The following is a 24164-nucleotide window of genomic DNA, read 5'->3' as shown; positions in this document are numbered from 1 at the left end:
TAGAAAACATACATAAACAAATTAGAGAATTGAGAAGAGATGTTTAAGAATTGGTGATAGGAAACATGCAGAGACATATTACAAAATTAACCCATCAACTGGTGGAGGTGAAGCATCATGAGAAGAGTGATAGCAAATCCATAGATAATTTTAAGAACCCATATTAGAGGCATGAGCAGATGAAACAACTTCTTGATCATGATGAATATGATGTTGACACTAAAAGTTTTGATCATTCTAGTTTCTTTATGGATAAAAATCAACCATCAAAATTCAACGAGGATGATTAAAATGATGTTGAAGGAGAAGATTTAGGTGCAAATTTTTTTGTTTGTGACGTTGATGAAAAGGGAACCAAATTAGATTTTGTTTCAGAGATGATTTTTGATAAAGCACATTGAGAAAGATATATCTCATATGTGTTTAAGGAGAATTTTTGAAGTGATGGGTTAAAGTTAATGTTCTTATACTTTCGGTAAAAGTTGTGAAGTAAATTTTCATATTTTTTTTCTAGCTCTAAGATTGGTTTCATTATAAGGGAGATTGAGCATGTTGTTAACAGATATGTTATTTCTAATGGAAAGGATGAGCATGTAAAATAAAATAATAATAATAAAAAAACTTCAAATTAAACTTGAGTCTCTTTACATTTGGTGCTATTGGCTCTAGATTTATTTTTATTTTTATTTTTTGAAATTAGGATAGGCTAGTGACTTACAAAATCCTGAAAACAAATCCTTTATTTAGTACATGAGAATATGTTTAAGCTAGCAAATTTATAGGAGGAAAGTAATATATAAAAAAGGGAATGATAATGTAGGAGAAAGTATGTTGTGATTATTATGTTTATTGTTTTATCATGTATTGTTACTTGGTGACCTTAATTATTTATACATCACAAGTCACATGAAATTGCCTCATGAAGAATGGATTAATATACCTACCATAAGAGAGTAATCATGAAAAAATAATTATTTTTATTGTACAGGTAACTTGAAAAACAAGTTGTTCATGTAAGCTCCACATTATCCATTTTTGAAATAGGACTTTCAAGTAGGCATTATACTAACAATTTATGCATCGGCAATAATAGCTTGTAAAATGAAGAATTATGTGGACATCGCATAAAACAAAGAATATTGATAGATAGGCAAGCTCAAATATTGTTTAGTAAGACAATGTTTTTTTCTTCCTTTCCCTTTTCTTATCGTTCTCCTTTTCCTTTTGTTGTTAGGTTTGATTAGGCTATCCTTGGGCTAGTTGAGCATTTTTTTTTTCTTTATTGTCCTCTTAAACTCCTTTCCTTGGATGGGCCTTCATTGGTTTCAATTGGGCTAAATTGAAAAAATATTAAAGAATTAGTGACTAAAATAAAAACAAGGAAGGAAAATTGCTTGGCGTGTGGATTACATGTGCCACACATTAACAAGATTATTGTATTTTTTTTGCTTTGTCCCACCCGCCACAATCTACAGGACATGTCAATGGTGAATCTCCAATGATTTATTTTTAAGTTTGTCAAATGCTGTTTTTTTTTTTTTTTGGATTTATCTCTATGAAGCCTACCTTTTAGGCGGGACACGTCAATGATGGATCTCAAATGATCTATTTATTTCTTTCTCTCTCTTTTCTCCTTGTCTTTGATGCCAAGCTTTCATTTTCTTCCTACACCAGCCCTACTTCTTGGGTAGACAAGTGCCAACGATAGATCTCTGGTGGTGCTTTGACGATCTATTTTTCTTTTCTCTCCCTTCTATTTCCTTTCTCTCTATTCTCCTCGGCTTTCATGCCAAGTTTTCCTTTTCTTCCTACACCAGCCCTACTTCTTGGGTAGATATATACATCTTTGGTGGTGCTTTGGCTGTCTATTTCTCTCTCTCTCTTCCTTGGCTTTCGTGCCATGTTTTCCTTCCTTTCCTATGCCAGCCCTCTTTTCTTCCTTTCTTTCATTTCCTTTAGGTGAAGTTTGGTAAAAAATAGTGGGCTCGACTGGGCCAAAATATTGGGTCACCGCCATTCCATTGTTTTCTTTTCTTATCTTTCTCTTTTTTGAGCCCGGCTGGATTAATATTTTCTCCCTCCCTTTTTCTGGTCTTCTCCTTTTTTCGGGCTTAGTTGGGCTTCTCTTTATTCTGAGGCCTCACCACAATTCATTGCCATAACGTTTTGGGACGAAAGGCACAGTTGGAAGATATTCAACCTCGTTGGGCCTTTGTACAGGGAGAGCACGTCACATCTGAAGCCCATTTTGCAGCGAGCAATTGTTTTGTCTTGAGACAGTTAAAACGCCCGCGTGTCGATGCAGGTTCGTTAGAGAGAGGACGCATTCGTTGGAATTCCCAGCTTGCAAGAGAGAAAGGAGAATTACCAAAAGAACAAGCTGAAAAACAGAAAGAAAGAAATGGCAGCGAGAGACAGGGATCTAGAGCGTTTAATACCCATTCAAAATCCAGATATTAATAATAACAATATCATTACCAATGGAGGGTCTAATTCTTCCTCTGAATCTGTCTCTCCTGTCATCTCTTCTCATCACTCCTCCAGCGAAGAGGTTCTCACTTTCTCATATTCACTTCTTCTTCTCTTTTTTGTCTCGTATTTAAATTGATATTGTTCGTCAAGTTTTATCGAATTTCGTTTTTGTGTTTTGAAAGAGACTGGGTCAATTTTCTGAGATTGCTTTAAGGTTATTGTAATATTATGTTACTTCTTATATGATACTGGAAGCTAAGCGTGAGCCTCTCTTATAAAAATTAAGATGGACTCTTGTTGCGTCTAGGCCTAGACATGAAATGACATGACAAGACTAGTTCGAAGAAATAAAGAACTAGTTGTGGTGGTGCAGAGGACCGTGGATACCCCTTGCTTATGCGCGCGCGCGTGTTGACTAATATTGTGGGCGCATGCAAATTGGCTTGCCCACATGTTTGGTAAATCTCGGATGGAAGTCCCATGGATGCGGCCTAAACTTGATATTGCTTACGTAGTCATTTGTTAGTGATTTCTAATTACTTTCTAGATTTTAGTGAACAAGTCTGATGAGTTGATCGATGATTTAATTGTGAGATGTTAGATGTGCTGAAGGAAATTCTAATGAGTACCAGGTAAAAGTAAATGTAATCATAATACATGAGTGCAAGTTAAAGTGAGAGTGGCTTGATTCATGGTAGAATTTCTATGTCAATGTGTCTGAAATCTACCTACCTCAAATCATCTTAATATTTTGTCTTGCAGGCAATGTCTAAAGTCATCAGAAGCTGGGCTTCGAAGAAGTTCATGTCTGGATGGTTAGCCTCTTTCTGCTCAATAGTTTCGATATTGTAATACATATTCATCTTTTTGTATTTACTTATCCATTGACGATCAAACTTTTGCTTGTAGCCTCTTTAAAATTTTGCCTATGGCCTCTTCTCTCCTCATCATGCTGTTTCTTTTAGAATAATGCAAGTCGCTTAAATCATAGTTTCAAAGTAGTTAGGTTATCAAGAAGATTTTCAGATTTTGATGTATATGACAATGTCTTAGAATTTTGGTAAGGTCATAGAATTCTCAGCCTTGTATCTGTATTCAAATTCTTGCAAGCCTGATCAGCTGCATCCAAGTTTTGTTTGCACGCGCACTACTAATCCAACTGGTTAGGATTTAGCAGTTAAGATTCCTGAAATAAACCTTCATTCTCTCATATGATAAAAGACCTTAAAAACCAACAATCTGGCGGGAATATGTTTGTCTTCCATTGCGCTAACTCTGTAACTAAATGGATATATACTATTAATTTCTTGATCTTTCCTTGCGCATTTATCTTGTCTAGTCCCCTGCATTCTGGCTAGAGTGCCAGTCTTTGCAAATTAAGTCCTGAATTGTATTTCAAACCCGATGATTTCAATACTGATAGTCATGAAATATTTGCATGATTCAAGGTTTCCATATACAAAAATACAACATTCATTAGAAGAGAATATGTGCCATATCTATCTGACTATCTTTGTGCATACATGTCTTACTGTAGCCTTTCACAATACTGAAATGTAGATATTGACAGTTCACATTATCACATTGTTCCACATGGCATGACTAATGTCTTCAATTCTGCATCCTCCTGAGATGAAACCATGGAAGGTTCTTGATACATTTTTGTTTGCTTGGTGCATAACAAGAATTTGCTTTGCTTTTGTAGTGTCATTTTGCTTCCTATGGCCATCACATTCTGCATCACTTGGTGGTTTATTAGTTTCGTGGATGGATTCTTCTCTCCAATCTATGCTCATTTTGGAGTCAATATATTTGGTGGGTGTAAACATTCTCCCATTCTATTACATAGATCACTAGATTCTTTCTTTCTCTTCTCACAGATACCTGCATTTTTTTAATATGTATTTGATGTTCAAAGCATCATCTGGACATAGCAATGAAATAGTTGATTCCAAGGTAATGAAGAAGTGATATTTTTAGAGTAGTGGACGCTCTCAATTAAGCCATTTATTTATGGGAAGTTTGTTTCTTATAAAAAAAAATGATGGGAAGTTTGTCGTCATTTATTACTTTAGCTGTGAGGATGCTGTAAGAATTATGAGGGATTTATATGAAGGAGGTAATCAATTTTCTTAAAATAATCAGCTGGAAGCTAAAAGCTACCCCCATTACTGGCATTATGATCATTCTGTTGGCCAGGCAACAGATTGGCCCAACTATCAGTGTCGTTTTAACCATGCAGAACCTTAACCTCTGTTTAATAGGTAGAAAATCTCTCTTTTCTTTGTTACTAGATTCTTCATTTATAAATAGTCGTCATCTACCATTTTCAAGGAACTGATAGCCAAAGGATATTCATTTTGAGCTGTTAGGATCAACAGTGCTTACCGCTCAGCAATAATTCTGTCATGACTACAAAAGCAAATTACATTGACTTAAATGAGATAAATTGTTATGTTTTTGTGATTCTTGTTTAGGATATAAAAAAAAGAGTCAAACCAGCCCAAAGATTTTTATCTTGTGTCCAAGCTGACCAGAAATTCTAGCTGTTATAGTATTAGCCATTTAGCTTGAGCTGTGAATGTGATTAGTACCATCTATGCGTTCTCTGTTCTGAAAAATACTTTTCTCTTACTAATTTGAAATTAGGTCTTGGATTTGTGACCTCCATATCTTTCATCTTCCTGATTGGTGTGTTCATGTCCTCATGGTTGGGAGCTTCTGTTCTTGGCTTGGGAGAATGGTTTATCAAGAAAATGCCTTTTGTTAGCTATATTTACTCTGCTTCTAAACAAATCAGTGCAGCAATTTCCCCAGGTTTGGATAATCAACTCCCTTCCTAATATTAGGTTTTTTTGAACTTGGAGTTTAGAGATAAATTTGGTTTACAGATCAGAGCTCCAACGCCTTCAAGGAAGTGGCCATCATAAGGCATCCACGTCATGGGGAATATGCTTTCGGATTTATCACATCCATTGTTATTCTTCGTGGAAGCATGGGTGCAGAGGAACTGTGCTGTGTTTATGTGCCTACCAACCACCTTTATCTTGGAGATATTTTCCTCATCAGTTCAAAGGATATTTTGAGACCTAATCTCTCAGTTCGAGAAGGAATCGGTGAGAGTTCTGTAGTCCATACCAATATACAATAAGCAAATCCTCTGGTAGTTTGAACGAATAGGATGTTAATCTCGTGCTTCCTTTTTCATGCGAGGCAGAAATTGTCATCTCAGGGGGGATGTCAATACCACAGATATTGAACACAATGGATTCACATGATGTTCATGCAACAGGACTTGGTAAATTCGCAGTGCCACCAGTATAGTTGTTTTCAACAATTTGTCAGGTTTACACTTAAAGAAGAATTGTGCATATAATGCCAGGCAGTATTGCGCCATCCCAGGGTGAAGCAATGGTCCTGGACTGCTAATCAGTAGGAGCATTAGAATTTTTATGTTTTGAAGGGTTAGTTTTTAATTCCGAGAGAAATCTTATAATACTGAATGGGATTTCTGGATGTCTAATTACACTTTTTTTTTTCCTTAGCAGAATTGATTTTGGGTTAATGATTGATATGATTTGAATGTTATAAGATTTCATCAAGTTGGCTCAGTCATCTGAAGTAAATAGGAAATTGCATTGTTAAGCTTTCACGAACGCTGGGTTTCTTTTTTTTTCTTTTTTTTTTTTCTAATCCTTGTTAAAATGCTTTTCACAAGTTTTTGCTCTCATTTGACTTATCTAGGAAGGAAAATTAAAGAAGGTTTTTTTATTTGTTTAATGTCTGCTCTCTTGACTCTAAGAACACTATTATGATACCTCTATGGACCGAAGTTTCTTTAGGACAAAAGGGAAAGGGGGAGAGGATGTGCAGCCTGAAGAAGCATGAAAAAAAGTAGCATTGCCAATATTTCAGAAGGAGACCACAAGAAAATACAAACAGGAAAAACCAATGAGAAGAACGACAGAGACATGGCAATACCATAGAAGACAAGACTGGCGCAGAGAGTTTCCATAGAAGCTCACATCAAAACATATCAGATATAGAGGCAGCCTTCCCCGTAGCATCTCAGGCGTAGCTAGAGTTGATATCGGAACTTATTACTATTTCTGGATGATGAACAGCATGATGTTAGTTACCGGCGATGGCCATATCATTTAATCTCTAAACAGACGGTGTTTGCTTGTTAAAGGTGTAAAGCCTGGTTTCTCGGGGTGGAATGAAATGGAGCAAAGTTCTTGTTATATAATAATAAATCAGATAAACAAACCAGTGCTCCGTTGTCGTCCAGCGGTTAGGATATCTGGCTTTCACCCAGGAGACCCGGGTTCGATTCCCGGCAACGGAATGTTTTTTATTAAAACGATATGCGCTTCTATCTCGAGGTTTGTTTCTTTTTGTAATTTTTTATTTCAAATTTTCAACTCTTTAACTAAAGAAGCTGAAACTTTTTGTGACTCCATTCTCCCATTACATCCTAAATATAATCATTCATTTAGATCAAGATGATGACAGAGTTAAAGAGTACAGACAGATCACTTGTTTTGAGCTTCAAACTTGAATGGAGCCCTTTTTTTACCAAGAAACCCGTGATATCATCTAGAGTCCTATATATATATATACACACACACACTATCATATTTTGTTTTTTTATTTTACCTTTTCATGTTGTTTTGATTGGGATTTAAAATTAATAATTTATTTTGATTTATTTTTTATATGATTATCTCAATTTAAAAAAAAAATTCATGCTCAATTTTGCAAAAGAAAATCTGATTTTATTGTTTAAAAAATTAAAAATAAATAAACCAAAATTGAAGCAAGGAAAAAATGGGACTATTTTATAGAAAAATGGTGTTAGCACCTTTTTTTGCTTAATTTTTCCCTAAGTTATTTTCAAGTTTCCTTTTAGGTACCTTAAGTTTTGCAATTAAACAATTTAGTCCTCAAGTTCATTTTGTTCAATTTTTGGTCATTGAGTTTTAGAGAGGATAAAGTAGTAAAAAATAGCGAATGAGAGATAAAGATATTGATTTATTGGATTTTGATGATAAAAGTAGTTAAATTTCATGTTAAAATTTTTTTCTTGACGAGAAGAGTGTTATTTAGATGATTTTGAACTTTCAAATTGATATATATATATATATATCATAGTTCAAAGAGATATTGTTTTTTTTTTTTTATTTTGTATTTTTAAATGGATTTTGAGAATTTTTTATTTAAGAAATTATTTTTTTAAAAGTTATAACAGTGTTTTTTATGCATTTTTAGATGAAAATAGTTTAATAAATATTAGGGTTTTAGATAAAAATATATATATATATATATATATATATATATATATATATATATATATATATATGTATCTTGATTTCCTGACCACCTCTTTGGTGGTCTAAAACTAAGTCTATAAACGATGCAATGTGTGTTCTTTAAAAAAAAAAAAAAAAACTTATTTGTCAATTTAATTAATAATAACATATCAGGCTCACATGTTAGGCCTGGATTTCAGTGGGCTAAGCGTGTCGGGTCGTCCAGACCTATGCGTATAGCCTGTATTTTTGCCTTTATTTTTATTTCTTTCTCATTTAAAGTTTATTTAATTTTAACTTAAATAACTAAATATATATTACATATATTGCTCTATTAATTTCTAAAATTAACACATAGGAAAATTACTCTTCTGTCTCATCAATTGACTAAAAATCTTATCGTTAAAAATCAATTTCTCTCTTTTCCTGAACCCAATTCGAAAAAAAAAAAAAAAAACAATGATTGTAATTGATTTCTCACACGATTTAGTGGTTTAGGAACCTGTCTGTAATTATTTTTTTTCATTGCAACTTATGACTGCATCCTAATTGGTTCCTTGTTAGCTGTCCCGCACATAATAAAATAACTGTATTGCCCATATTAAAAGGGTGTTTGGTAACCCAGTGCAAATTATTTTTGTAAAAAATTTAATTTTTTTATTTAAAATAAATAAATTTAATTTTTTTAAATCGTTTTGATGTCCTAATATTAAAAATAATTTTTAAAAAATAAAAAAATTATTTTAATACATTTATAAATAAAAAAATTTAAAACCGTCTTCGCTAGTAGAATCCCAAATGAATCTTTTATCATGTTATAGAGTAAGTGAAATTGCTACTAGAGTTTTTGTTACATGTCCCATACTTAGTTTGGGGTTAAATATTTTCATCTTTTATAAAAACAATTATAAACATAGGTTTTTTAATGTATTTTTGTAGTTTAAAAAATTTAAGTTCAAAAAATATTTTTTATACATAAATATAATTAAATAAATCGAGAACTATATATATAAATAAATAAATAAAAATTTATTAATGATATCTAAAAATAAAACTTGAAAATCAACATATTTAATTTAGAAAGACGGGATATTTACTTTGATGTGTTTGATAAATTTATTTATTTAAATAAACTATAATAGAAATAGAGACACAAATTAAATTGATCGAATAAAATCAAAGAAGTAAAAAACATAATGTAAAACTGCACATATTAGAAATATTATCTGAAAATAATTTTTTTTTATTTTGAAAAATAAATTTCATTCATACAAAAGAAAAAAAAAAGTTATAGATGAATCATAAAAACTCTTCAAATTTAAATGCATAACTAAAAAAAAATAATTATCATTTAAAAGAGTCTCTCCAAACAAAATAAAAGAGAGAATGAGTACTAATTTAAATATAAATTAAAAAAAAGATAGAGAAAAAACCACAAAAAGAATTGTTTATTTCAAAACAGAATTAGAAAAAAGAAATTTTAAATAAAGTAAAGGGTTGGCATTGATGGGCCTAGCCCATTTTGTTAGAGCTCATGCAACTAGGCCTTTAATGTTTTATTATTTGAAACTAGAGCGGACGATATGTAGTACGCCCTAATTTTTTTATAAAAAAATCACACAATGCATCAATTGATTTGCCTATATTTTGGCTACTATGATGGTTGGAAAATCAAGGCTGAAATATTTTTACCTAAAAACCCATTTTCAATTTATTTTTTGACCCAAAACACCTATAAAATACTGTAAGAACTGTGATAAACTTATATGTGGCATATAGAAACCTAAAAACCAGCTTCAAAAACTGAAATAAACCTAAGTTTATATCTATTTTTTCATAAATTTTAAAGGTATAAAAACACATAATACAAACTTCTATCATCAAATGAAACCATTTAACACAAATATAGTCTATTATAGTGGCCTAAATCATTGTTAATGATACTTTTCTTTCTCTCTATTGCCAAAATATGGTGACATCTCTCTCCTCTCTCAACCAAGGACTAAAAACAACAAAAAATGAACTTTTGTTCTAAAATTAAATTGAAAAAAATATTGAGGTACTAAAAATATTTAATTTGCTTTTTTCATTTCGATCCATTTTATTTCAATCCTATATTTAAAAAAAAAATAAAAATCAATTATATTTCAATTAGAACAAAAAAAGCATAACAAGGTGAAGCATGATATGTCGCCAAAATATTTTCAAACAGTGTTATTCTACCAAATTCATTTTGTTTTTTTTGCTAATTTTTTTTCAAAAAAGGAAACTGCTGGATTTTTGTTTGGATGGATAGAGGTTCCAAAAATCATGGATTAGTTTGCTTCTATAAACCACACACACACCCTCAAATTGTTTCTATGCTTGGAATTATTTGTAGGACATGTATCTCATTAAACCTTCCTCTTTGACGCTTGCATCCAAGATTCATGTGCAATAAATCCGAAACCCAGGAAAAAGGTGATGTAAGTCTTCGTGGGAAACATCTTGATCTTATATAATGCCTGGGTCTTCATCTTTATCAAGTCACCTGTCAGTTTTGAAGATGTTGATAGGAGATCTATCCATAGAACAGCATGCAATACACTATTCTAACAGTCACCTTTTTAATCCAAAAGATAAAACAATTCTTGGGTTTAATTAGTTGTCGCAGGATATTCCCACTTTGCCTGCTAAAAGGCCTATATTCTCGGCCAATCAATCAATACTCCTCCACTAAGTTCTAATAATTCTGAAATTTAAATATTGTTTAAGGGTCGCATTGGTCCCAATGCCATCATGAAGCCTTCATTTCGTGCACCAAATATTGTTTTGTATTTTGTATTTTTTTATTTATATGAAGTATCTCGTCAGCTTGAACGCATCTTGATTAATCTTCATAAGTTTTAAAGTTAACGGACCAGATAAATCTTTAGTGACCATTAATATTAACAACCATAGAATTCAAACTTGAAATCATAAAAAAAAAAAAAAAAAAAAAATTAATTCCAAACTCTTACCTTCTATTAGATGGTTGTGCGCCAAATATTATTGATTACTTATAGTATCAATAGACGCAAGGTCATATACTGGGGAAAACTTCGGCTGCGTGTTGTCGTGGATTGTAGCCATCTTCATGCATCACACATAAGATTTGCTTGCATGGTTCTGTCTTGGCAGAATCCTGGATGCAAATATCACCTTCAAATTAAAACTTCAAATTGTCAGTGGATGATTGTTGGCCGGTGCGACGCGGCCGAAAGCCAAAAACGAAAGGTTTTTCAGTCAAATATAAATGGCTAGATTTGTTCCATTCTTTTATGTTCAAAGTTGGACTTCAGATGTTTCTCTTTCGCTGTTCAGGGAAGGCCACATTATAATATTTTATTGCCCTCGAGTAGGGGTGCCCTTTTTTTGACTTCTCTACCGCATATTTTAGGGTTCCTTGTTACAGTGAGTCGCAAAAGAAGCTGCCATTTTGGGCCAGTAGAAGGTAAGGTTGCAAGCAGCCGTACGTTATGTGCATGTCTTGACCGTTCCATCTAAACTATATACATATGGTTTATCCATGCCAATAAGCTTGTGTCTACTTTTCTTTTCTTTTCTTTTCCCGTTCCGGGGAAGGGCCCGACTGCTATCACTTGCCTCGGAAAATCATTGAGCATCGTGCGGCCGCGCGTGGGCAATGATTGAGGTCTCTCTCTGGTTGATATGGAGAGATGGAACCCTTAACCAAACATTCCCGAAGCCGCAAAGAAAATAAACATTTAATTATAATCTGATTCCTTTATTAATTAAACACAATTATTTTATTGGTATTATTGTTAGCTGTTGTATCTACTAATTTGAAAATAGAATATACTTATTTATTATTATTTTTCTGTCTTCATAATTTTAAATCTTATTCTTTTTCTTCTTCTCATTTTATGTATGCATGTAGATCTACGTGCTTATGTATTTTCTATTTACTATCCTCATTTGTCATGATTTTTTACATTTTTAATGAAGGTATGTAGATTGATAGTGGTTTAAAGTTTTAAATCTTCTATTAACAAATTTTAATGGTACAACTCGTTCTTGTTCATTTATAATATCTCATACAAGCTTTACTTCCCACCATAATGCTGGTCAGGCTCACAATAAACTTGTTGATATTGTTATTAAATCTAGTATAGCGGATTTAATTTAAATATTAAAAACCTAGATTTTTAATTAAATTTAATTGTGTGAGAATTGCACATACATGATATCGTCAATTTGACAAGTTCAAGAGACCATAAAATCAAATGAACAAAAAATAACACAAGCCAGGTTAACTTGAGTTAGGTTATTAAATCAATGAACTTGTTTATGGATTTTACTGGATTTAATTAAATTTTATTTTACTTCATCATATGATTAAAAAAATCCAAATTAAAAGATAAAATTAAAAAATTAAAAATTAAAATTAAAAACATACATTGAAATATGGAATTAGAAAACAAATTAAAAAACACATAAAAAAACTAAATAGCCAAAAAACCAAAGAGATCATAGGGCTTAGCTAGGTACATGCATCGGGGCCTAACGTTTTTTTTTTTTTAATCTTTTGTAGTGGGTGAACGACATATTGAAGTAATAAAAAATAAAATTTTACTAAAACAACTATATTCTAATAAAAACAATGATTCTAGTTTGAAATCTATATATTACTATCACATTTTCATGAACAATTTGTCATCATTGGTATTATTATTTTCATATTAGATACATAATAATTGAAAAACAAAATTATAAAAATTTAAATAAAAATATAATATTATTTAACAACCTTGTAAAAACTAAAAATGAGTGAGTCATCATAGTAATTGTTTTATATATATATATATATATATATATATATATTATATATATATATATATATAATATATATATAAACAAGAAAAAGAAAAAGACTTGAAAGGCTTAGGCCTAGCACCTGACCCTCTAGTAGCAGGCTAGGTATGCGTAAGCCTGGACCCCAGCCCCACGCTCCTAGCCTTGCTTTTTCTTCTCTTTTTTTTCTTTTAATTAAAGGGGTGGGCAACATGACGTTCACCTCTTATTTTTATTTTGAAAAAACAATTAACACGTATGATGCGTCATCCATTGAGACAAATAAAACATCGTCTTTTAAGGCAATTGGCGTTTCATTCATGTGCCTAGTTTTTGTCAACCGAATCATTCAAGCAAGATCTCTCTTTTAGGTTTTGGGTCGAAATAACCTATTTTTCAACTAATTTTTTGCGTGCAAACACATGAAAAACAACACACTCAATTCAATACAACCATTTGTGCTCTTTAAGTTTCCTAGAATTGTTCACAAAATGAAAAATCAACCACACCATCCAACTCCTCTAGCCAGTCAAATGGAACATTTGGGCACCAAGCTTGATCAGTTTTTGTGGCTGAAATCTCAACACACAATCACTTTTTATTTCTAGTGTTATTTTTTGGCAATTCTCTCTCTCATACAGGGACCAAAAAATAAATGAAATGAACTTGTGAATCAAAATAAACATTAGCAAAAATTTAGGATCAAACCTATTGTTCTTTGTGTATTACAATTTAGCCATCTTTCTTTTCATTTAGTGCTTCTACCATAATTTTAATATCAGTTCCATCTAATTTGATCATTAAAGGATGTAATTGAGGTAAAAGAAAATTAACAAAATTATGGATTTTTACTGTTCATATGATCTAAAGCCCATAATCAACCTCGAATTTTTAAGGGTTTTAAGTAATCCATATGTGTACGTAAAATGCAAACATTATTTTCTTAAGTAATTCATATTTTAAATAGTTTTTTTATTGTTCAAATTATTCAATGGGTCAATTATTTTCTAAAAGATTATCTTACACCATTGTTGTTTTCAATTTCTTTAAGAAACAACAAGTTATACTTTTTTAAATGTAATGTGAAAATAGCAATTTGTTTATAATTTATTTCATATTATCAGAATTGCTTTTTTATCTTCTTAAAAAAAAATTGTCTTGATTTTATTTTTTATTTATAGAACAAATTATTAATTCATGATTAAAAATGATTAAAAATAATTTTTATTCAAATTATATTAGACTTATTTATAAAATTACTTGTAAAATCAATGTTACATGTAATCATTATTGTCATTAAATTGGATATGCATTTCAAGCATAGTTATGAAATCCAACTCTGCTCGACCTAGCGGGTTGATCCAAGGTCTAAGCAACCTGGGGCCTTGGCTAGGTCTCAAATCATAAAAACTCAGGCTTGCAATTGGCTAGGTAAAACTTGAGCGACCCAATAGATCAATCTTAAACCTGAGTGACTCCACGCAACCCGAGTGAGACCTGATTTTTTTTATTTATAAATCAAAAAAATATAAAATTAATTTATGAATACTTAGCCTCACATATATCTTTTTTTATAACCTATATCCATATGGGTTGTTTTGTTATCTTCTTGATATGGGATAACTATATATAGCTTACTTCTATAAGAATTGTTTCTTAACTTTTCAATATGGGATACCTAACTTTTCAATGTGGGATAATTATACTACATTTAATTTTTTTTATAGCCTACATCCACATGCATTGCTTTTTAATTTTTCGACGTGAGATAACTATATATGGCTATATTCACATGGATTGTTTCTTAATTTTTTAATGTGGGATAAATATACTACACTTCATATATTTTTTTATAGCCTACATTCACATAGATAAATTCATTTTTTTTTTATATAGCCTACATCCATATGAATTTTTTTTTTAATTTCTTGATGTGGAATAATTATATACATCTTACATCCTCATGGATTGTTTCTAAAATTTTTGATGTAGGATAAGTATACTACACTTCGCTTTTTTTATAACCTACATCAACATGAATTATTTCTTAAATTTTCAATTTGGTATAACTATCCTAAATACTACTAGAAATATTGACGGAATTTTTTCATCGGTATATTGCGATGACCTTTACACATAGAATTTTCCATCAATGTATCCATCGGTAAGCACAGAAAAAAAAAAAAAAAAAAAAAAAAAAAAAAAACTCCCTCAGTATATACTGAGGGAATTGCAGTGGAAAAATAAGGAATGAAAAAAAAAGTCAAATAGTACAATGACGTGTAACTTTTACGGACAATATTAGCGATGGAATTAACCCGACGGTAAAGTATGTTCGTAAATATGCCAATGAAAAAATTCTCTCGGTATATACCGAGAAAATTATAAAGAGTATTACAATAGAATTAAAAAAAAAAAAAAAACAAATTGTATGGTGACGTGATATTTTTACCGATGAAGTTATTGACAGAATAATTTCATCGGTAATATTTAATTTTTGACCTGACGATCAACCTTCCTCTCCTCTTCTCTCATTTCACGTTCTTTCTTATGCATTATTTTCTACAACAAACAGCCACCACCCCCTTCCAATCTCAACACAATTAAACTTTCCACAACAAATTTGACCACTACAAAACTTAGTTTTTCAGCATCCGTGTTTTAATTCAAATCTTCTCGGGGATTCTCTACTTTAAATAAGTAAATTTATCCTTTTTTTTTATTTGAAACTCAATTTTAAAAATGTTAATTTTTTTGCATAATTTTATAGTGTATAAATTTTATTTGGGCATGTTTAGTTGTTTTATAATTTTTTTCTCATACAAATTTGTCTGTATAGATTTATGATTTGTATGTGTTAGGTTTGTTTTAGAATTTGTTTAATTTTGTGTATGTTTCACACTTAATTTATATATTATGTTGATCTAGATTTTTTTTTTTTATGTGTAATAACATTCTCATAAGAAAAAACATAATAAACAAGAAAAAAAACCCAAATAAAAATAAATAACTTTGATATAACATTGTAAAATAATAATAATAATAATAATAATAACTTGGCAATTCTCTTATTCGTCTTGTCACCCACATTGTAATGTTGCCACGTGTAAGATATCAAATAGCGGGCTTATGGGAGCAATGATTGGCAGTGCTGGCCACCCGCACGAGTGAGCTTTTGTTCTGTATGGTTTTGATGATTAATAGTGTTGTTGGACTACAAATCTATGGATGATAAATACAGCAATGCTATTGGGCCACATCCCCTTCTTTAGAACCCTTTCTATTATACATTCTCAAAAGAAACTTCTAGTTAATGAAAAATAATAACGTCAGTGCTCTCTGATCCCACAGATATAAACTGTATCAAATTATATGTTTTTTTTAAGAAAAAAAAATCAATAATTGATAATTATCTCAATTTTACACTTTGGTTGTTATTATTAAAGTAAAATAAAATAAAAATAATTTTTTCAATCACGTTTAATTTGAAAGCGCATTGTAAAAATATGATATAACGTACAAATTTTAATATTCAAAAATTAATAATCTCATTTTGTCATTTTGGCTATTATTATTAAATTGAAATAATTAAATTTAATTTGATACCACATTGCAAAAAAAAATATAATATAGTGTGCTAAAAAAGATAACATTATTAAATAATCATCTCAACCTATAACTTAAGTTATTAAATAAGATCTTAAAATATTATTTATATTATTCTCTAACAAACTTTCTCAAGTGAAAACTCTTTGAACTTAAAATTTGGACATGTACATATTATCTTATGCATGATTTTTTATCAAATAAATGAGGATAGTGAGATTTAAACTCGTGACCGCTTAATCAACAATGCTCTAAATACCACGTTAAATAATCAGTTCAACCCCATAACTTAAGCTTTCAAGTAAAGGTCTCAGGATATTATTTATATTATTTTTTAACAACTAAAATGTATAAATTTTAAATAATATTTTTATAATTTAAATATTTTTTATTATATTGAAAAACAAATCGATACAAGTCACAGCAGCATACCGCGGGCCGTAAACTAGTATCAATTAAACGGGAATGTTTTGTGGGAAGCCGATTGGAAATTTTAAACACACTGTGTGGCTCGAGCAAGTCTTGCCTGACCATCGGAAAAAGAAAAGATAAGTTGGAAACGGGTATCCTCGTGAAAGGGCAACAATGAATGCACGTGGATTCATCATGATCATGGGCTCGTATACCAGGACCAGAAATAAAATAAATGAAAAAAAGGAAAGATATTAAGAGGTTGTTTTACAAAGATAATGAATAAAAATATATTAGTGTTATGGATATCTTATTGTATCTTTTATTTATTGAGATTTTGATCCTTTTTAATAAAAAATTGGTGATTGTTTTTAATTCATTAAATGATTTTGATATTGATTGATAAATACTATCAATGGGACTTGATATTATAACATATTCTCAATTGATTCGCAATCCAAGTTTTAGAGAATTCATTTGTTATTTAAATTAATGAAAATACTAGTTGTTATTTAAAGATTTAGTTTTTCAATTTTCATCATTGATGCTGTCAAGATTTTTTGTAAATTGTATGGGACTTTTGTTATTCTTTTATTTATTTTTTTGGTAATGATAAAATAATGTTTTTCATTCTAAAAAAAAAACAGAGAAATCATGATGATATTTCATTTGGTTCCACAATTTTCTTACTCCATTCTGCAAAAATATTGAATGAGGATGGGTGGCCTACAATGTGATTTATGGTGTATATATTATGTTGACTTTATTTTCAGGTAAACATATTTAATTTTAATAAAAAATTTATTTATCTTTAATATTTATAAAATATTTAATTAATAAATCTAACAATTGATTAATGAATCTAGAGTAATAGATAAAGTTTTTACAAAATTATAAAGTTATTATAATTATACGATTCTTATTTATCAAAGTATTGTTACTAAATATTTCTTGTCAATGCTCTCTATTAAGACTAGATATTAGTTAGAGTTGTTGATAATAGTACATATCATGTTCTTTTTTTTTATGAAATGAGGTAATTGTTCTTATTAGTTAAGGTATAAGGGATACCTAGAACTAATATGGAAGTATTAGTCAAATAATATGTACACTGAATTAAATCGAATAAGAATTTCATATGGAGAAATCATTCATATCCATAGAAAGGCTTACGTAATACTTTTGTAAGTGATTATTTAAACTTGAGATCAATAAGTTATCTTATATAGAGAATGTTATGCTTTAATCCTGCAACATGTTGTCCTAATTAAAGGTAAAAATAATAATAAAAAAACAGATATTGGATATAACATGAACTATATAAAGGCATTTAAGTAATTAAGAGAGGATTCACCACCCTAAGTGGATTAAAAAAATATTTTATACATTCCTAGATAATAGTGATTGTAAATCCTTGCATAAAGTGAAATGAGATTATTATTTCAAAAGCCTAAGGTTGAAATTATTGCACGTGCAACTCAACAAGAGTACTACAAAATAGGGCACAAAACTTAAATTTGAGGGGTTTTTTTCCTTTTTTTTCAAGAATGAAAGCAATTTGAGGTCTATTTTAGGAGAAGGAAAAGGTATTTATTGTATTAGAAAGTTACTAAATGACTAGTTGTGGAAACCTTTTTTTATATAAAATTATTCAACTAAGCTCGGTTTATCAACATTGAAACTTTTCAACCAGACTTTTTGCCTAATATGAGCTTCATATCAAACAATCTAGGAGTTGCTCCCCACGTGACTTTGTCGATCTGACAGGTTTAAAAGTAATCAAAATGACTGGTATAAACAAGGTTTGGATTTGAAAAGAATCCAAAATGATATTTAAAAAAACATTGACACGACGACACATTGAATCGATCCGAGTTTTGTGACTCACCTCATCAAAACCGTGACACAAGTCATGGATGCTATTATGTTTAATAACTTTTTTTTTGTAAACTATTTTTTACTTAATTATATCATAACAAAAATAGACACTTCAAAATTGATCATCAACCTAATATCAGAATGTTTGTTTCAGACAATGATAAATCTACAAAAATAAATTATGAAGCCCAATTCAAAATCAACCAAATATTGACCGATGCATTTGAAAAAAAAAATCAACAAAAAAAAAATATTGAATGATGAAAATAAAACAAAAAATCAATAAGAAAAATTAAAAGTCCAAAAAATGGTAAGGTGTTTATTGGCCAAACCTACGCCTTTGGCCTTAATACAAAAGCCTAGGAGCGCCTGAGCCTGGAAGTTAAGGCCCACTCCTGTTTTCTTTTTTTAAAAAAAAAAAATTCTTAGAACCAAATGACTTATATATTCTTGGATTTTTTTATACAAAAAATATGTACGATATTTTTTTTATAGTGGAAAGTGACCTGACACTTACTAGGCGGCAGCAATCAAAAGTCAAGGGAGCTTTTTTTGGCCTAAAATTTTATTTTTCAATCTATTTCCACCTAAAAAATCATAAAATCTCAATAAATCACCTATAAACCCTCAACACCCAGAATTTTAAAGAAAAAAAAAATCAACCGCATTAAAAATATCTAAACTGAGTTTGATTTACTTTTTCAAATAAGATAAAGGTTCAAAATTACCACCATCAAACTTCTATCATCAAATGAAACTCGTTGACAAAAAAACAACAAGCTTCACTACTGAAAAGTGACCCAATCAAAAGCTTTCAATATCCTCACTATTTTCTAACGAGTTTCTCTCTCATTTATCTAACTTAAGAACTAAAAAAGAAACATAATGAATTTTAGCACCAAAATGAATATTGTTGTGAATTTCAAATTGATTATGCATTTTATGCATGTTTTACATTTTATTCCTTTGAATTTTAATTTGGTACATTTACAATAATTTCAAACCTAATTTTATTTAATTAGGCTATATAAAGATTCAATTGAAAAAATGAAAAAAAAAAAAAAGGTTAGGTTCTTCATTGTTTATATAAGGATGAATGAAGCACAAAAAAAATTGTATTATGTATGGTATAAAATTTCTCAATTAAAAAACAAGTAAATGAACATAATCTTAAAACTGACATAAACAAAGGGATGTCACTCTCTCTTGAGCAACACTAACTGATAGGGCGAAAAATGCTAAAACAAGGCATGGGTGCAAGAAGTTCAACTATTATAGACTCTTTATTTTAAAAACTAAAATTAACATCTTTTTTTCTTTGAGAGAGCATCCACAAGTCGGTTGAAAAGGTAGTGTAACAAACCTTGAGGGGTGTAGCTCAACTGATCATATTATAGGTTTGCTCCCTAGAGGTCACCAGTTCGAGTCTCACAAGTCTCAAGGCCACTGGAAACTTACATGGTTGTTAACTTCAAGACCTGTGGGATTAGTTGAGGTACACGCAAGCTGACACGGACACCCACGATAATAATAATAAAAAAGTAGTGTGACAAAAACAAAATAATTCAAAACAGATGATGTTGATATTGGAAATCTAGAGATTACATTTCTTAAAAAGAAAACGTACAAGTATTACCTATCAGAGAAACGAAAGGACAGTTCTTTTAGATTATACTAATTTACTCCACGTTGTGTCGTGGGTTTCTCTAAAATTAAATTAAATTTTTTTAAAAAAATCAAATTGTATAATATTTTTTAATATTATTATTAAACCCAATTCATTGAGTCAAATTTAAAAATTCTTCACTTGACTCCTTATAAAGTTTGGATTTTCAAATAAATTATGTGAAAATTGTTTTTGATATGATCCACTTAATATATTCAAAAATAAAATAATAAATAAAAACAAAAATAATACAAGCAAGTTCAAAGACAATCTATATGACCAGTAAAAAACAGGTTGAATTCTAAAACAAAATTGAAGTTGACATATTTTTTTTAACATTTAGACAATGACGTATTGGATTGATTTTTTTTAACTGTGATAACTCATCAAACTCGTGACCTGGATTGTAAATTCCAATAGGTTCAACAATATTTTTTTTATTTTAATTATATGATAATAAAACTAAATATTAATTTAAAATTAAAAAAATATTAAAAATTAAAATTAAAAAAAAACTTAATAATAAAAAAAAACTCAAACTCAATGTTGAAGGTTGTTTTTTAAAAAACAAAAATGGTTGACCAAGCACACAGGCAGCGTGCAAGGCTTTAAAAAAATATCAAGTATGTGGACTTCAATAATGCCCATGTTCCTACTTCATATTTAAATAGAAAAAAAAAAACAAATGACATGTGTTAATTGAGACGAACACCCCGCCGGTTGCTATGCCCAACTCAGAATCTAACCACTTTTTCATTTTCAAATTATTTATAGAGATTAAAAAAAATACTAAAGTACTAATGTCCATCTAAGTTGAGAATTAAGCAAACAAAATATCACAAATTTGTATTGACTACAACTGTAATTTAGGTTTTGCAATTTGAACAACTCAAATTCAGAAAATTACGCTATTAAGATTTGATTGTGTTCATAATTATATATAAAAACACTTAAATTTTTTTTATTATTAAAAAAATCTCTAACTTTCTAAAAAACTTTTAATTGAATATTGTACCATCAATATAAATTTACTGTTATAAATTATCCCAATATATATCATACCCAACCCCTGATTGAAAAAATCCAGCATTGATGAGATTATTTTAAAAATTAGTAATTTTATGTTAATGTTGATATTATCATATTAGCAGTTAGTTGTGTTTGGATGAAGATAAAACTTTTGTCCAAATCATTATGCATCCTTTTAAGCAAAATAATCCACCAATAGTAATTGTAGCATGAGAAGGCATAACAAATTTATTAATATTAAAACATAGATATTTTGTTTATCATCTAATGATTTATTAATTGATTTTCTCTCAAGATTTTTCTAGAATTTTCCACTTTATTATCATGTTTATATTTTTTATTATTATTATTATTATTGTTATATATATCTATTTTCATCATTACTCAAACTGACTTTATTTTAAAATTGAAAACAACAAATATTTTTACATTTACACGATAAATATCAAGCATACATATATGAAAGAATTTGAATATATATATATATAATAAACAATCCATTAAAAAGTAACATTAAATAGATAATTGAGTAATGAATGCCAAAATTAATATATCTAATATAGTAAAATGAGGTGAGTCCTGATTGTGAAACAATTGAGGGGAAAGAGTCGGCCATTAGAAATAGTTTTAAAAATTTCAGCAAGAATGGAGAGAAAGTTGAGGAAAGAAGAGTATGTAGATAAAAAAAAAAAAAAAAAAAAAAAAAAAAAAGAGAGAAAGACCTTAATATTTATGCAAAATAAAATGACCTTACTCATGCTTATCATTCCAATGGAGGTATATTTTAATTCTGATGAGTTGAATCCTTGTGTTGCTAATGTTGCTAAAGTTATTTTGCAGAAATTTAATGAGATCTTTCCTGAAAATGTCCCTAATGGGTTGCCCCAATTTTAGAAATTAAGCATCAAATTGATTTTGTGCCAAGAGCATTAATCCCAAATTGACCAACCTATAAAAGTAATCTCGATAAGACTAAGGAGCTTCAAATGCAAATAAAAGAGTTGATGTCGAAAGGGTATATTCGAGAAAATATGGGTCCTTGTGTAATTCGAGTGCTAATTGTGCCTAAAAAAACAATACTTGACATATGTGTGTTGATTGTAGGACTATTAACAACATTATGATAAAGTATAGACATTTTATACCTGAATTAAATGATATACTTGATAAGTTGCATGGCTCTTCTGTGTTTTCTAATATTAATTTTAAAAATAGTTATCATCAAATTATAATAAAAGAATAAGATGAATGGAAGACAACATTCAAAACTAAATATGGATTGTATGAATAGTTAGTAATACCGTTTGGTTTGACTAATGTCCCTGGTAGATTCATGAGTTTAATGAATCATGTGTTAAGATCTTCTATTGGAAAATTTGTTATTGTCTATTTTGATGATGTCTTAATTTATAGCAAAGGATTAGATGAACATATTAATCACTTAAGACAAGTTCTCGAAATACTTAAAAAATAAAGATTATATGCTAATCTAAAAAACTGTGATTTTTGCATTTAAAGAATTATGTTCTTAGGTTATGTTGTTAGTGTAAAAAGAAATTGAGATGGATAAGGCAAAGCTCAAGGCTATCCAAAAATGACCTACACCAAAGACACTAAGTGAGGTAAAAAGTTTTCATGGTTTAGCAAGTTTTTATAAAAGATTTATCTAATATGTTAGTACTCTAGTTGCACCTTTGACTAAAATTATAAATAAAACGATCAGATTTAAATGGGATGATGATCACAAAAATGTTTTTAACTTGTTAAAAAAAAAGGTTGATTTTGGCCCTATTGCTTGTTTTACCTGACATTACAAACACTTTTGAGATTAAGTGTGATGTTTTAGATAGGTATTGGAGTAGTTTTAATGCATAAAAAAGAGCTCATAACCTATTTCAGTGAGAAGTTTAATGGAGCAAATTTTAGTTATCTAATGTGTGATAAAGAATTCTATACATTAGTGAGAACCTTGGAGACTTGACAACATTATCTTTCACCTAAAGAGTTTATGATACACACAGATCATCAATCTTTAAAACACTTAAAGAGACAAGGTATGATGAAGAGGCAACATGCCAAGTGGATTAAGTTCATTAAGATGTTTCTATATATCATCAAGTACAAGCAAGGTAAGGAAAACATTATTGCCAACGTATTGTCTTGAAAAAAAGCACAGGTTGTCAAAGATTTTCATACCAGGTACAACAACATATTGAAAAAATGAATGAACAATATGCATTTAAAGCCAATAAAAAAAAAAAAGGAAAAGGATGGTATATGAACTGGAAATTAGGTTTGGTTGAATATAAGAAAAAATATATATATAAGAAAATATATATATATATATATATATATATATATATATATATATATTCTACTCAAGGGAGATCTAAGTTGATGCCGAGAGGAAACATACCATTTCAAATTCTTGAGAAGATCAATGATAACACTTTACAAAATAAAATTACCATGTTAGTATGATATTAATGCTACATTTAATGTATATGATCTTTCTTTGTTTGATGTGGGGTGATAATTTGATGGTGAATCCTTTTAAAGAGAGAGAGAATGATGTGATCCTAACTTCTAATTTATCAAGACAAGGGATAACCATTCATTTGAAGTTGGACTTCAATTATGTCAGCAAATTATAAAATTAGACTTTGAGCTTTTTTAAATAGTAAAGTTATTATTTATTTATTTATTAGTTTATTATAGGACATGCGGCATTTAAGGGTTTATTATTTTAGTTATTTTGAGCTTTTAATATATTATGGTCAATTTATCAAGTTTTGGTCAATTAAGTCAAATTAAAGTTAGCTTTCTATTATATAGACAAATTGTTAACATTATTTTGAAGTTGATGAATTTTTATTTACAAGTTGTTGTATATTGTGTGTTTATTTTTTTTTTTTGAGTGGTTAAGTGATTCACATATTAAGTTGTTGATTGAACTT

At 29.5% G+C, this 24164-nt stretch overlaps 1 protein-coding gene and 1 non-coding gene across 6 annotated transcripts; both read left to right on the top strand.

Annotated features, from left to right (window-relative positions):
* Window positions 1-1621: 1621 nt before the first annotated feature.
* LOC118029993 (protein LIKE COV 3) lies at window positions 1622-6663 on the top strand. Of its 5 annotated transcripts, none has more exons than XM_073409068.1 (8): window positions 2415-2551; window positions 2780-2930; window positions 3235-3287; window positions 4178-4287; window positions 5122-5289; window positions 5364-5588; window positions 5690-5770; window positions 6306-6663. In XM_073409068.1, the coding sequence occupies exons 2-8, from the start codon at window positions 2904-2906 to the stop codon at window positions 6368-6370; spliced, it is 729 nt and encodes a 242-aa protein (XP_073265169.1). In that variant the 5' UTR covers window positions 2415-2551; window positions 2780-2903; the 3' UTR covers window positions 6371-6663. The 5 variants fall into 5 exon arrangements, with proteins under 5 accessions (XP_034889893.1, XP_073265167.1, XP_034889894.1 ...); XM_073409067.1 differs by having other exon boundaries at window positions 3235-3320; XM_035034002.2 differs by lacking the exon at window positions 2780-2930 and having other exon boundaries at window positions 1622-2551; window positions 3235-3320.
* Window positions 6664-6748: 85 nt separating this feature from the next.
* Window positions 6749-6820, top strand: TRNAE-UUC (transfer RNA glutamic acid (anticodon UUC)). The gene has a single exon. It is a non-coding gene; the product is annotated as a tRNA-Glu (tRNA).
* Window positions 6821-24164: the final 17344 nt, after the last annotated feature.

Source organism: Populus alba, chromosome 5 (assembly GCF_005239225.2).
Source record: "Populus alba chromosome 5, ASM523922v2, whole genome shotgun sequence".
NCBI lineage: Eukaryota > Viridiplantae > Streptophyta > Magnoliopsida > Malpighiales > Salicaceae > Populus > Populus alba.
This window is presented reverse-complemented; position numbering and strand designations above follow the sequence as displayed.